At 41.9% G+C, this 14,169-nt stretch overlaps 1 protein-coding gene across 1 annotated transcript in view; it reads right to left on the bottom strand.

Moving 5' to 3' along the window:
* The window catches only part of FAM171A1 (family with sequence similarity 171 member A1), a 128,877-nt gene that overhangs the window by 17,851 nt on the left and 96,857 nt on the right, over positions 1-14,169 (bottom strand). Inside the window, exon 5 of the mRNA XM_087420791.1 lies at positions 12,270-12,446. Within this exon, the coding sequence (XP_087276917.1) occupies positions 12,270-12,446 (177 nt within the window). The remainder of the gene's footprint in view (positions 1-12,269; positions 12,447-14,169) is intronic.

The following is a 14,169-nucleotide window of genomic DNA, read 5'->3' as shown; positions in this document are numbered from 1 at the left end:
CAGGCCAGGACTATCTTGCACACCAATGACTTCCCGACCTGATTAACGTAGCAAACCACTTTAAAAAGAAAAAACACTTCCCTGGGGCCAGCCCGGTGGCGCAGCGCTTAAGGGCGTGTGCTCTGCTTTAGCGGCCCAGGGTTTGCAGGTTCGGATCCCGGGTGCGCAGTGATGCACCGCTTGTGGCGGCGTCCCATATAAAGTAGAGGAAGATGGGCACGGATGTTAGCCCAGGGCCAGTCTTCCTCAGCAAAAAGAGGAGGATTGGCATCGGATGTTAGTTAGGGCTGATCTTCCTCACAAAAAAAAAAAAAAAAGAAAGAAAAAAAGTCCCATGCAATGTGTTAACTTTATTTTAAAAATCATAATGTGTTAAGTATGTCCTAATATAAAAGAACTTATAGCTCTTACAAAAGTATAAAACCAAAACAAATTTATAAAAGAAACAGAAACAGGCTGTAAACTTCCAAAATAATATTCAAATTAAAAACATCAATTTAATGCCATACCCGATGACATATTACTGAAGGGAACTTGTCACTTGCAACATAAACATGACATGGATGGCCAGGGTGAGGCTTCTTTTGAGCTTGGCATGCCTGTGATTCGATTCTCCTACCACCCTTCTCCAACTGAACTTACCATGAAATGTTCCTCTTTCCACACCCTTCCATTTCACTTTTCCTCACTATGGTGAGGTTGTGTCCTTTCTGTATGAAATCTACTGCTGTTCAGTTCTCTTTAGTCCTATTCTATCAAATAGTCTATAAATGCAAATTCAGGCAACAAAAGCATCTGATGGTTTTAAATTCTGTATTGAGAGGGTGGGGGGAGGGGGAACTGGAGGAAGGTGGTCATAAGGTATAAACTTCCAGTTATAAGATAAAAAAGTCCTGAGGATGTAATGTACAGCGTGGTGACTACAGTCAACACTGCTGAACGGTATATATGAAAGTTCTTAAGAGAGTAGATCCTAAGAATTCTCATCACAAGGGAAAAAATATTTTTTCTTCTTTTTCTTTTGTATCTATATGCGATGATGAATGTTAACTAAACATTGTGGTAATCATTTCACAATACACGTAAGTCAAATCATTATGCTGTACACCTTAAACTTATACAGTGCTGTATGTCAATCATATTTCAATAAAACCAGAAAAATATTCTGTATTGAACCCAGAAGACGCAGAATATTTTTCATGTTAAGTTTTACAAGATTATTATCAAAACCAACACCCCAGATTTTAAAATCCTTGCAGACAATTCCTAGACCCCGAAGAAGCCCCCTGGGTTGACACACCTCAGTTTGAGAAAGATGGGATCTTACTCAGGAAAGCCTGGACATCTGGGATCTTCATCCACCCCAAGTCCCCGTCCTCGACGAGAGGTCGCTGTAAAGACCAAGGGCGCTGAGTTGTGAGGAAGAAGGGCAGGGCTACGTTGACGTTCAGATGACGGGCAGCCAGCCGGGCCCGCTCCCTGGTCAACACTTGACCTGTGCACCAGGGGACTTAGGTTCCTACTCTACTCAAGGTAAGAGGCATCACCTGTTCTGAACTTTAAGAGTCATTTGGAACTAGGAAGACAGCAATAACATTCAAAATAGGGAAAAACTGGTAGAGCATGGGTACCGACCATCAGATTGGATACCCTGGCACATACCAGCAACATGGCAGCCTCGACCGAGGCTGGGATATTAAATTTAAAGACCCGAGGACTTCACTGTACCTGTCCTTCTCTCTTATATCATGCTTCACCAAAAATGCACAAACTAAATATGAGCAGTGATGATATTGGCTGACATTTATAGAGCCCCTTACCAGGTACCAGACACTGGTGCAAGTACTCCCCATTCACAACAATTCTATGAGGCAGGGATGAGGACTATTATTATTCCCATTTTACAGATGAGAAAACCGAGGCCCCAAGAGGTTAAAGGACTTGCTCCAGATCACACAGCTAGTAACTTGAGGAGGAGCTAGTACTCAAGTCCCAGCTGTCTCAACTGCTGGGCTACACACAGCCTATATTCCATAAACTCCTGTTATTCATTGTGTATCATCCATTGCAATATTCAAATCTATAAAAAATATTTTTACCTTTTAATGACCCATTTCAGTGGAGATAAATGCAAACAAGACATTTAAAACACATAGCTGGCTCTCTGTATCCGTGGGTTCGCATCCATGGATGCTACCAACCGTGATTCAAAAGGCCTATGACGGTTGTGTCTGTGCTGAACACGTACAGATTATTTTTCTTGTCCTTATTCCCTAAACAATACAGTATAACAACTATTTACATAGCATTTACATTGTATTAGGTATTATAAGTCATCTACAGATGATTTAAAGTTTACAGGAGGATGTGCGTAGGTTATATGCAAATACTACGCCATTACGTATAAGGGACCGGAGCGTCCAAGGATTCTGGTATCCGAGCGGGTCCTGGAACCAATCCCCTGCAGATACTGAGGGAAGACTGTATTTGGTTCTGAAATAAACTACGGCAACTTTACCCTTCTAACTATTTTTCACCCAGGCTGATGCTAGAAGGAGCATGTTAGATGCAGTGCTTAAAATCCAGGCCAAGTGGCAGCAAAGCAAGAGGGCTCTGACGCTTCTGGGTGATGGGGGAAGCCAGCAGGAGGATACAGACTTGCCACAGACAATCCACAAAGTGAACACTCCATAAGTGATAATTAAGAGTTGACTGTAATGTAAGACACATTCTCTTTCAGGAGGAACATATTGATCTATACACTCAAGACCACAAAGTGGGCAACGGTCATTTGTAAAGCTTGCCAAAAACTGTTTCAGTTAAACTCAAGCATGGGAAATTCTAGCTCTATATAAAGTGACATTTTAGGAAAATTAAGTCTCTAAGAATAGGGTTTCAAAACAAAAGTGGCCCTGAACCACAACTACAATAGAGCTAATGTGATGGTTTTAGTCCCTGAAAATTCTCATTTTTTGGAGGGGGCTACAAACACAAAAGGCTTAACAATTCTTAAGAATGGACTGATATTACAAGATTGTTTTTTGAGTTGCTAGGCAACATCGAAAAACAAATGTCGTGTTCTGAGATCACTCTGCCTTCATTCTCCCCACGGGCAGCGCACGTGTTCAGTGGCCTTCCTCCACTCCACTCGGACAAGAGGAGCAGAACATCGCAACTGTGATGCTCATGGTCCATAGTGGCAGGAAGATACCAATCTGTGTCTCAAAAACAAATCAGTCTGTTGGCCATCTGGCAGCCGAGATCTCTGGCAAGACAAAGTTTTCACTGCACTGTCATCATTTACCCAAATTAAGTCCTATGCCTTCAGTGTTCTTTTCTATCTCTTACATTACTTTAATACATTTCTTTGTAGGTAAATTACCTTTTTTTCCTCCTACATATCTAAGAGAAGCCGGATTCACTTTTACAGACAATTTTAACATCTGAGAAAGTAGAGACTCTTTTCCTGAGAGTTATTTCTTTGTTTCTAAGAAACAGCCTTCACTGAGAGAAGACCTATTTCAGATAGCATCTTTCCTAAGGATATGTTGACATTACACTTAGATAGGTAAGCCTGCTTCCTTCCTTGTTGAGTAGCCCTAACGATTGAGTCTGTTCTTTTGAAAAAATTAAAGATGATGTGTATGGTTCTATAATTAACATCACACATATAAATATATCCTTAATTGTTAGAGAAATGAAGTCCCTTCTTTTATTCTAACTTTTCCCCACACAACGTAATAGAGTTCATTCAATCACTACACCTCAGTATTCCAATACGTCACCTTCCATCCGGACATGTGGCTCATGATATAGAGAAACAGATATGCCAGTAATATTATTATTTTCATTTGCTTAAAATTATAAACATAATTTAGTGCTTTAAATTATGTTTTAAAGCTTCCTCCCCTCAAAAAACAATGAAATGGAACAAAATCTTAAATCTCTATTTTAAATCAAGCTCCACCTTTAAGGGCAGGCTGGCTATAACTTACCTAAAAGGACTAGATCCATGAGCAGAGCATCAGCAGTAATGTTCACTCTCTGATGTGGAGACAAATCCACTACAGGCCATTATGAGTGGGTATTCCTGAGTGCCTGGTACATATGCACCATACACAATAAGAAGCTGGTTCAGCAACCACCATTTCTATAGCAACCCACACACTCCGCAGGCTGTGTTTTGGGAAGGCAGATAAAACTGGATTCTACAATGTAGCTTCACTCAGAATATGCTTTTATTTCAGTCATCTCATTAGAATGAGAATATTCAAGTCAAGTGATGATATAAGTTATCGTTAAACAGCAAAAACGTATCACATACAGAATCTTACATCTTGATTTCTTTGCCACTCAACGTCAGTGGGTCACTTTAGATTCAAACCACTGACCTGGTTTCCTTGTTCGCAAGTGACCATTCCCCAGGGCAACAAGTCAGATCGCAGTCTGACAACCCGGAATACCGGACAGCCATCTGCTGTCCCAGTTATAGGCTAAAGGGAGTAAATGCCTGTGAAAGCGAGCTGACATTATCATCTCTTACTGCCCAGACAGCCTCAGCTAAGATGTATTCACCAGGACCAACGAAACTTTATTTGCCAGACTGGGGAAGGAAAACCACTTCTTTCAAAGGTCAAAGTGGCCCCTGCAGGTGACTGATAAGAAGGTGTGTATATCCACTTAATCTCATTCCCTCAGACACACCTTGCCACCTGGGATACCGGAACTGGCACTGTACGCTTTTCAAAAGAGAGAGCATCACTAGATAATTGTTAGTTAAAGAAATTTGCTAATTCCTCTAAGGAAAGACTTATACTTACTCAACAGAGCCCTCCCTTGCACCAGAAATCAAGTCGAGTTTTAACATGATAGTTTTAGCACTGCATGTAAATGCAGCAAAAGTTTCAATTCTAGTATATGCGTTGCGCTTTAAAGAAAATCATTTTTACTGAAAGTATACATAACAATTAGCCAATTCATACTGTTCTAAATGCTAAACAAACCCAACTTATGTTTTAAGAATGTTACTCTATTGGGTCACCCTCCTACGATCATGTGGGTTGAAATATGGAGATGCTAATTTCTATAATGGGAAATTCTTCGCCTGTTCGAAAAGAAAAAATTAAGAGACAACTGTAGCCATTAAGAAAAAAAAAAAAGACAACCGTGATACATGGCGGCATCAAATGCTGACCCCACTCTAACGGTGTCTGAAAGAGAACAGCTCGAGGTCTGTCTCCTAAGAGTAAACTTTTAGTTTCCAGCAGTCATGGATGAAAGTATTCCACTTATTATTAAAATATGGGTCTATCTTTCAAATATAAGTCCCATGGAACTAAAAGAGCGTTTCATCTTTCTTTACAGAGTTTGAAATCTTGTCCTTTAACAAAGTTGTCATCACTCGAGCATCCTGGCCAAACGCCGGAGGGCTCCCTGGATAACAGCAAGATGGACTGTGACTGAATCCGGGACCCAGTTTGGACCCAGAGTCTAGAATATACTTGCATTCTAACACTAGAATTACAGAGCGTCTCGTTTGAAGCCATTTTACATCAGGGATCACAAAATTTTTCTGTAATAGGCCAGATAGTGAATATTTTCAGTTTGTGGGACATAGTCTCTCTTGCAATTACTCAGCTCCGCTCGTGCAGTGCAGAAGCACTCATCGATGACACACCAACAGCTGGGCATCGGTGTGTTCCAATGTCTTAGTCTGTTCAGGCTGCTAGAACAAAATAACACAGACTAGGTGGTTTATAAACAGCAGAAATTTATTTCTCACAGATCTGGAAGCTGGAAAGTCCAAGATCAAGGTGCCAGCAGATTCCGTGTCTGGTGAGAGCCCTCTTCCTGGTTCATGGATGTGGAAGGGGTGAGGGAGCTCTCTGGGGCCCCTTTTACAAGGGCACTAATCCCACATATGAGGGCTCTGCCCTCAGGGCCCAGTCACCTCCCCAGACCATCACACTGGAGATTAGGATTTCAACATGTGAATTGTTTTGTGGGGGGGATACACACATTCAGACCAATAAAACTTTATTTAGGGACACTTACATCTAAATCTCATATAATTTTCACGTGTCATGACATACTTCTCTTCTTCTGATTCTTTCTTTAACCATTTAAAAATGTGAAAAAACCATTCTTAGCGTTCAGGTCATAGCTTACTGACCCTGATTTAGGTGAAAAATTCTTAATGGATTCACAAATTGCTCTATTTGGCTGTTAAACACTTTGGAATTGCAATTACTTTGATTTACCTCAAAAGAAGATAATTTAAAGTGTTAAACTGGGTTGAAGTGATTATCATATATGAATTAATGGTAAATAGCAGCTAAGTATAATTAGTAAATAGTGTTATATGCTTAAGATGTGTTTCTACTTTTTTTTCCCTGATCTAATAATGCTGTCTTAGAACTCTTCATTTAACTGAAATAATTTAATTTCCACTTAAATGAGAATATTATTGATTAAATATAATAGTAAAAAAAAACCCTTATGAAATACATAGGCTTCTATTGAGTTTAAGAAATTAAAGAACATATGGTTTCTTTAAAATGTCCATGCAATCTTAAAGATAAAGTTTTCAGAAAACATATTTTAATTCATTTGATTACTTTTGAACGACTATCCAAATGCTGGCTTTTACCTGTACATACAATCTGTTATAGCCAGGAATTTGGCAGTTACATTTTTGACAGTAGATGCTAAGTTAAAAAGACCAATGAAATGGAAACAGATCCATTCCACAATGAAGACTCCCAAGGGCAAAAGGCTCAATGTCATGGGGATTATTTCAAGAGAGGAAACAGAGAATTGCACAACTTACGTCTGAGAGGCTTCACTGACTTCCCTGTTCTATTAATTTCCTATTGCTGCTGTAATAAATTACCACAAACTTAGGGGCTTAAAAGAACACACATTTATTTTCTTACAGTTCTGGAGGTCCCAAGTCCGAAATTAGCCTCACTGGGCTAAAGTCAAGGTGTTGGCAGGGCTGGCTCCTTCTGGAGGCTCTGGAGGGAGAATCTGTTCTCTTGCCTTTTTCAGCTTTTAGTGGCTGCCTGCATTTCTTGGCTTGTGGCCCCTCCTCCACTTTCAAAGTGCATCACTCCAATCTCTGCTTCATCATCACACTGGCATTTCCTGATTCTAACTCCTCCCATGTCCCTCTCAAGGACCACTGTGAATATAGTGGGCCCATCTGGATAATCCAGGAGAATTTCCCCATCTCGAGATTCTTAACTTAATCACATCTGCAGAGTCCCTTTACCATGTGAGGTAATATTCACAGGGTCTGGGGATTAGATGTGGAGATATTTGGGGGGCCATTATTCAGTCTGCCACATACATCAAAATTTTTTAAAAATAAATTTATGTTGTTTGTGAGCTGTAGACAAAATAAACTAATGAGAGCCAGGATGCTGCTTCTACAGACCTGTGCTATACTGTTAGGACATATATATGTATGAGTCCCTGGAGAAAGCTTCATCATATTAGGAATATAACCTTTTATCCCTCCAGCCCTTATTCATCCATATTCCAATATATTCATTCAGAAAAGAGGAGGCAGGAAGAAGTGGTGAAATAACAGCATCAGGACGGAAGCCCCAGGATGGAGAAAATCCAGTATAACTGTTCTCTCTAGACAAGAGCTCAAAGCGCCATCCTTTTATTAAATGTACATATACTTAGATAAGTAAAGGTAAATTCTATGCATATAGTCATCTTAAGTACAAATGTTATATCATAATATCTTAAACTACCCTGACTGTTAAAACATCTAAATGATCCTCATTTGATTCAGTCATTCAACAAACATTTTAGCTGGCCACCTAGCATGTGCCAGGAACTGTTCTTGATCATTAACTAGTCCTGTTCAAGATTCAAAGATATGGATGCAAGGCCATGTCCTCATCACATCCTTTTAGTACCACTGCAGTATGTACGACGTGCCCAGGAGGGGCTAACTGACTGTTCGGGGGATGGAGAAGGGATTTGAAAGGAGAGGTCCTGCTCACACAATGCGACAAGCTACGAGGGAGATCTCAGCACATCCAGGGAAGAGTAAATGGTGTGGTGTGGCAGCCACAGAGGGTGTGCAGAAGACAGTGGCTGCAAGTGAGGCGGAGAGATAGGCAGGGGCTAGCTCTGAAGAGATCTGTGTGCCGTGCAAAGGAGTGTGGACTGCCCCACAATGAGCCGCCTTGAAACAGTCTCATGTGGGGAAGTGGTCTGCGGTTTTGAAAGACAGTCCAAGTAGCAACACCAAAGACCTGGTGGAGGGAAGGAGAGGCAGAAGGCAGTCAGACAGCTGCTGGAACTGTCCAGAGAAGAGGGAAGAGTCTGAATCCAGGTGGAGGTAACACAGGAAAGGAGAGGAGAGGGTAAGTTTGGGAAACACTGCTTTGAATCAACATGACTTTGCAAGGGACCAGACACGGCTATGGTGGGGAGGTGAAGCAAAAGAATAAATTAGGGATAACCCTGAGGTTTCTACCTCAATACCCTTAGCCAAGAGAGGAAACACAGAAATGAACAGGTTTAGAGGCTGGAGTGAGGGGTGTCGATGAGTCTCAGCGTCAGGCACGTTGAACTTGAGTTTCCTGCAGAATATCCAGGAGCAGATGTCTAATGGACAGGCAGAACCACAGACCAGAGGATCAGACCTGGGTGCACAGGCAGCTGTGGGAGTGTGGGAAGCAGGTGCCCCAGACACTGCATGTGAAGTCAGTCAGGAGCCTGGCAGAGGGCAGAGCCCAGGGACTGGCAGACAGGGAGGACCCAGGGGGACACTGAGTCAGAGAGCCAAGGGAAGAGAGCCGTCTACAGAGGAAGGAAAACCACCAAATGCTGCAGAGACGTGGGAGAGGATGAGGGCGTCACCCAATTCCACAATCATGCAGCTGCTGGGGAACCTGGTGATGTTTGTTCAGGGAGAGTGGGGAGGGGGAAGTGGGATTGCAGTGGGTCCAGAAATGGAAGCAGCAAGTGGAGAATAATCTTTCAAGAAATATGGGCTAAAGGGAATCTGGGAAAGTGGTTTGGATGGCACAGTCTGGAAAACTGTGGGGAAACCTCTGTTGACTTAATAGCCTGCTATATGCCAGGCACTGTACTTAGCTTCTTACCATATTAACTTATTTACTCCTTGGCTGGTTAATTTTATGTATCAACTTGGCTAGGTCATGGTCCTCAGATATGTGGTCAAACATGTTTGCATGTTGCTGTGATGATATTTTTAAGATAAGATTAATGTCTAAATCAGTAGCCTAAGTCATAATGTGGATGGGCCTCACCTAATCAGTTGATGGCCTTAAGGAAAAGACTGACCTCACCCAAGGAAAAAGAAATTCTGCCAGCAGACTACCTTTGGACTCAAACTGCAACATCAACTTTTCTCTGGGTCTCCAGCCTGCTGGCCTGCCCTGCAGATTTTGGATTTGCCAGTCTCCACAAGTGCATAAGCCAATTCCTTAAAATAAATCTCTCTCCACACACACACACACACACACACACACACACACACACACACCGCCTATTGGTTCTGCTTCTCTGGAGAACTCTAATACACTCTTCAGAACAGCATTAGGTACTATTATTTTCCCCATTACATAGCTGAGAAAACTATGGCACAGAGAAGTTAAGAAACTTGACCAGGGCTACAAAGCCACTGGGTAGCAGAGCTGGAATTCCAATCCAGTGTGCCCCCAGAGTCCCTGCTCTTAACCACATGCTACACTGCCCCTTCTGAGCACTGACCCGGCGTGTCTGGGGCCAACCGGGAGGGCCAACTGAGAGAGGCAGAATAAACAAGGGAATGAGAGCCTCAGCCTCTTGTACAGACGAGAAACCAGGCATGAGCCATTTGCCCAAGGTGGGATTTACAGTGTCACAAGTAGCAGACCCAGGTTTTCAGGGTACAATGTGCATGCTTTTCCCTTCTCCCTCCTACTTTCTCTCCGTGCTTCTTTATCCACGTCCTCTCCTCCCTTCAGAATTCCTATGTCCTTCAGAGATACTCTCAGTCACACCCTCTCAAGCTGCTTTATCCTGGGAGGCCCAGGGCTCCTTACATTCTGACCATGACCACAGTGCCTCAGAAAACCACAAAGTCGTAGAGCATACATGCAGCAATAAAGCGCTTGTCTACTCAGTACAGGATATGTTACTGTGGCAACACAATCCATCCCACAACGCCAAGTGTAGCATGTCTGGTCAAATCAATGAACTCCACACAAATAATTATGGATTCTGTTAGCAATTATTTGGAAAATAAAACAAAACAAAACAAAACGCAAAAAACCCTCAAACTTCAGAAATCCCAACAGGCATTTATTTCCAAATATAAATTCCTAGACTATAATGTGACTACTCAAGGAATTAGATATCTTAGAAAATATATTTGATATCAAAAATCTCCCAAGAATACTTAAGCATAGTCTAACAGTTTAAAATTCTGAACTGGGTTCTCTGAAAACTGGTATTTTCAGACTTGACTTTCATGGGAGTGGGAACCAAAGGAATATAGGACCCAATGTGCCATCAGAATCCTAAGCACAAGCATGTGTTCCCATATTGTTATTATGAGTGTCAACTATAAAGTTCCTGGAGGAAGATTTGGAAATTTGTGTTAAAAGCTTTAGAATTTTGTACATCTTTTTGTGTATGTGTGAGGAAGACTGGCCCTGAGCTAACATCTGTTGCCAATCTTCCTCTTTTTGCTTGAGGAAGACTGGCTCTGAGCTAACATCTGTGCCAGTCCTCCTCTATTTTGTATGTGGGTCACTGCCACAGCACGGCCTGATGAGTGGTGTGCAGGTCCGCGCCTGGGATCCGAACCCGTGAACCCTAGGCCGCCAAAGTGGAGCGTGTGAACTTTACCACTATGCCATGGGGCCAGTCCCCTAGAATTCTGTACATTTTTAACCCAGCAATTCCACTTCTCAAATCTTATCCTTAGGAAAGAATCATGGCCGTGCATAAAGATTTAGCTACAAAGATATTTATCACAGCATTGGTGAGCACAGTAATGTTTTTTCTAATTGTAGGGGACTGAGCAACCAAATTATGACATCCATATAATGGAATCCGATGCACTCATTAATATTGACATCATGGAATAATAGTTAATGCTATGTTCATTACATATGAATGATTTTTAAAAGCAAGTTATAGAACAGTACATAGCATATAATCCCATTTCTGTTAAATATATATTTTGTGGAAGGCAGCCTCTAAGAGGGCCCCAGTGAGCCCCACCTTCTGCTGTTCACACGCCCGTGTGGTCCACCCCCCACGCTGTACCAATGCTGGGCTCTGTGACTAACAGAAGAGGGAAAGAAGCGAAGGGATGCCACTTTGACATTAGGTTATAAAACACTGTGACTTTCATTTTGCCCACTTGGGCTTCTGTATTTTTAGTTTATTTTTTATTTTCTCTCGGATCACTTGCTCCAGTGGAAGCAAGCTGCCATATTGTGAGCAGGCCTATGGAGAGGCCCATGTGGCAAGCAATTGAAACCTCTGGCCAACAACCAGTGAGGAGCTGAGGCCTCCTACAGCCGTGTGAGTGACACTGAAGCGTGCTCACCAGCCCCAGCTGAAGCTGGAGACGAGCAGAGCCCTGGCTGACAGCCTGACTGCAATCTTGCTGGAGATCTTGAGCCAGAACCACCCAGAGAGGTTGTGCCTGGATTCCTGACCCTCCCAAACTGTGAGATAACAGACGTCCACTGTTGTCTAAAGCTGCTAAGTTTTGGGGCAATTTGTTACGCAACAATGGATAGCTAACACATACATGCATAGTAAAATGACTGGAAGGATATAATCCAAAATATTACTAATGGTTTTCTCTAGGTGGTTGGATTCTGCGTAATTTTTATTTTCTTTTTTTGTACCATGTTGGCAATGTTTTTCCCTTTTCAGAAAACAAAAAAAGAAAACCACAAGACCAAGAGAGATCGTATATTCCTTCTAAAGAATAAAAGGACAAAGATTAGGAAAGTCAATTTTAGCTCTAATAACCTTTAAAGATTCTTTTTAAGTAAATTAGCTTATATGTGCAAGGAAAAAAAATAAAACTCCAAAGAGTGTGCCCGAATGGCATGGCGGAGTAAGCTTTACCCGCCAGAAACCATGCAATGTGCTATGAGCAGCAGCATCAAGTGACTTCAAGGAAAGGAGACTTGCACAGGCTTCTTGAAAGGAAAACTGAACAGTAATCAAGTCATCTGTTAGCCTATCACTGGCACAGAAGTCTTGCTTACCCAGTTTCTGGTCAAACCGCCACGCTGCAACGTAGGCATTGTGTCTCAGACTGCTCTGCGTGGCCAGGGGCACGGTGACATAAATGGGACCATCCACCAGCACCGGTGTTCCATCACTGCTGAGCAAGTGGACGCTGACAGCTGTGACCGGGGTCAGGTCGTACCTGGTGCCATTTCCTGGAAGCAAGAGGCATTCTCCATCACATGAGCACAAAGGACCCAGGTGGGTCTGCGGAAACTGTTTGCAAGAAAATAGTAACAGCTGCCATTTACTGAGTATTGTACCTCCCATACGCCACTTTACACACTTTAAGCACTTTACACACACAATCCTCACCATCACCTTCTAAGGTGGGTAAAATCCTCATTTTACACGTAAAGAAACTGAGGCTCAGAGAGGGCACTAAATGAGAGCTGCCTAAGGGCAATACCCTAGTTTGTGGCAGGGCTGGGATCCAAGCTCAAGTGTGCTGATCTAACTACTGTACTTTGCTGTCACCAAGGGCCTCAAAAGGGAAGGACTTGTGTATAATGTGAGAAGAAGGTGTGTGTGGAAATCCCTGAAACCGACTCCTATACAAAGGGAGCCACATGCATGTGTTAATTAATTAATAATCACCATAATGAAACAGATGTTTTAAATTAGAAACTGCTTAAACAAAAAAAGGTGAATTTCTTCAAGGCGGGCTTCAAAATATTCACTTACTTCTACGAAAAGTACAAGATTGAAAACTTGGACTTGAAATATTTACGAGTTATTTTAGTTGCCATTGTTATTTTGATCCGTTTAAAAGGAATTTAATATACCAATCACTCTACATTAGAGGCCTTTTATCCAAGCCAATGCTTTAATGACTGTCTATTTCACAGATAAATTAGGGAATGCTTATGAGAGCGATATTATATTTATACACTTAAGCAATCCATTTTAGAAAGATTTTTCTCCAGTGAAATATAGTATCACGAAATGTATTCTGTCATAATTTTAAATCCTTCCTTGAACACAATGACGAAAACACAGTGATAAAAAATTTAAGCTACATTAGAACCCAACCTATAGGATTTCTTGTTAACCTATTTATTTACTTACTTACCCATCAACTACCAGAGCTAATGCAAATCTCTGGTCAGTGCGAAATTTCACATTTAAAGTAAATCCAGTGAATTTTAAGAGTTTCAACAAGTTACAGCTAACCTTCGTAGAGCAAATATAGCTAATGACAGTAGCACCTTTTATAATTTATACCCATCTCTCTTTTTCCATGAAGGGAAAGGCATGGAGATGGGAATTTCATCAAAAAGTCCATGTTGGAACCACAGATTCGAGTTCTGAAATCTTTTAATCCAACCATTTCATTTTAGGGTTTTCTTTACCAAATTCAGAATTTACCATATTTCTGGCCAAAATATCTTGCGGATGGACACCTAAATGTGCCAGCTGCCCAAAGGTACAAAGAAGGCAAGCCAGGTCTACAGTGTATCTCTCTAGGTTCTGTTAGACTCTCTTGATGAGATACAACCTAAAACTACAGAGAAATCAAGGAACTTACTAGACTTTGTATAAACAACTTAGAGATAATGTTTTCAGTTAGCTGCTGCTTTCATCAAACCTGAGGCAGGATGCCCGAATAAGGAGGCAGCAAGTGGAGTAGAGAGGCGCTCTAGACTCATCATCCATCCTTTCCTCCCACTGAACTCTGCCTCTTGATTCCTAGGAAGGGCATCCCCATTGTCCCCACTCATCACCCTTCTACTCTCCCTTCCTATTATCTTGCACATTCCTGGCCCAGGAGGACCAGATTCACCCTAACTACTTACGTGGCCTCGGGCAAGTTACTCTACTCCTCTGGGGTCTGTTTTTCTAATCTGCAAAACTACGGAGGTTGGACTAGATGCTTTC

This window comes from Ceratotherium simum, chromosome 32 (assembly GCF_057802395.1).
Source record: "Ceratotherium simum simum isolate JZ-2026a chromosome 32, ASM5780239v1, whole genome shotgun sequence".
NCBI lineage: Eukaryota > Metazoa > Chordata > Mammalia > Perissodactyla > Rhinocerotidae > Ceratotherium > Ceratotherium simum.
The sequence above is the reverse complement of the archived record's forward strand: the minus strand, read 5'-3'. Positions and strand labels throughout refer to the sequence as shown.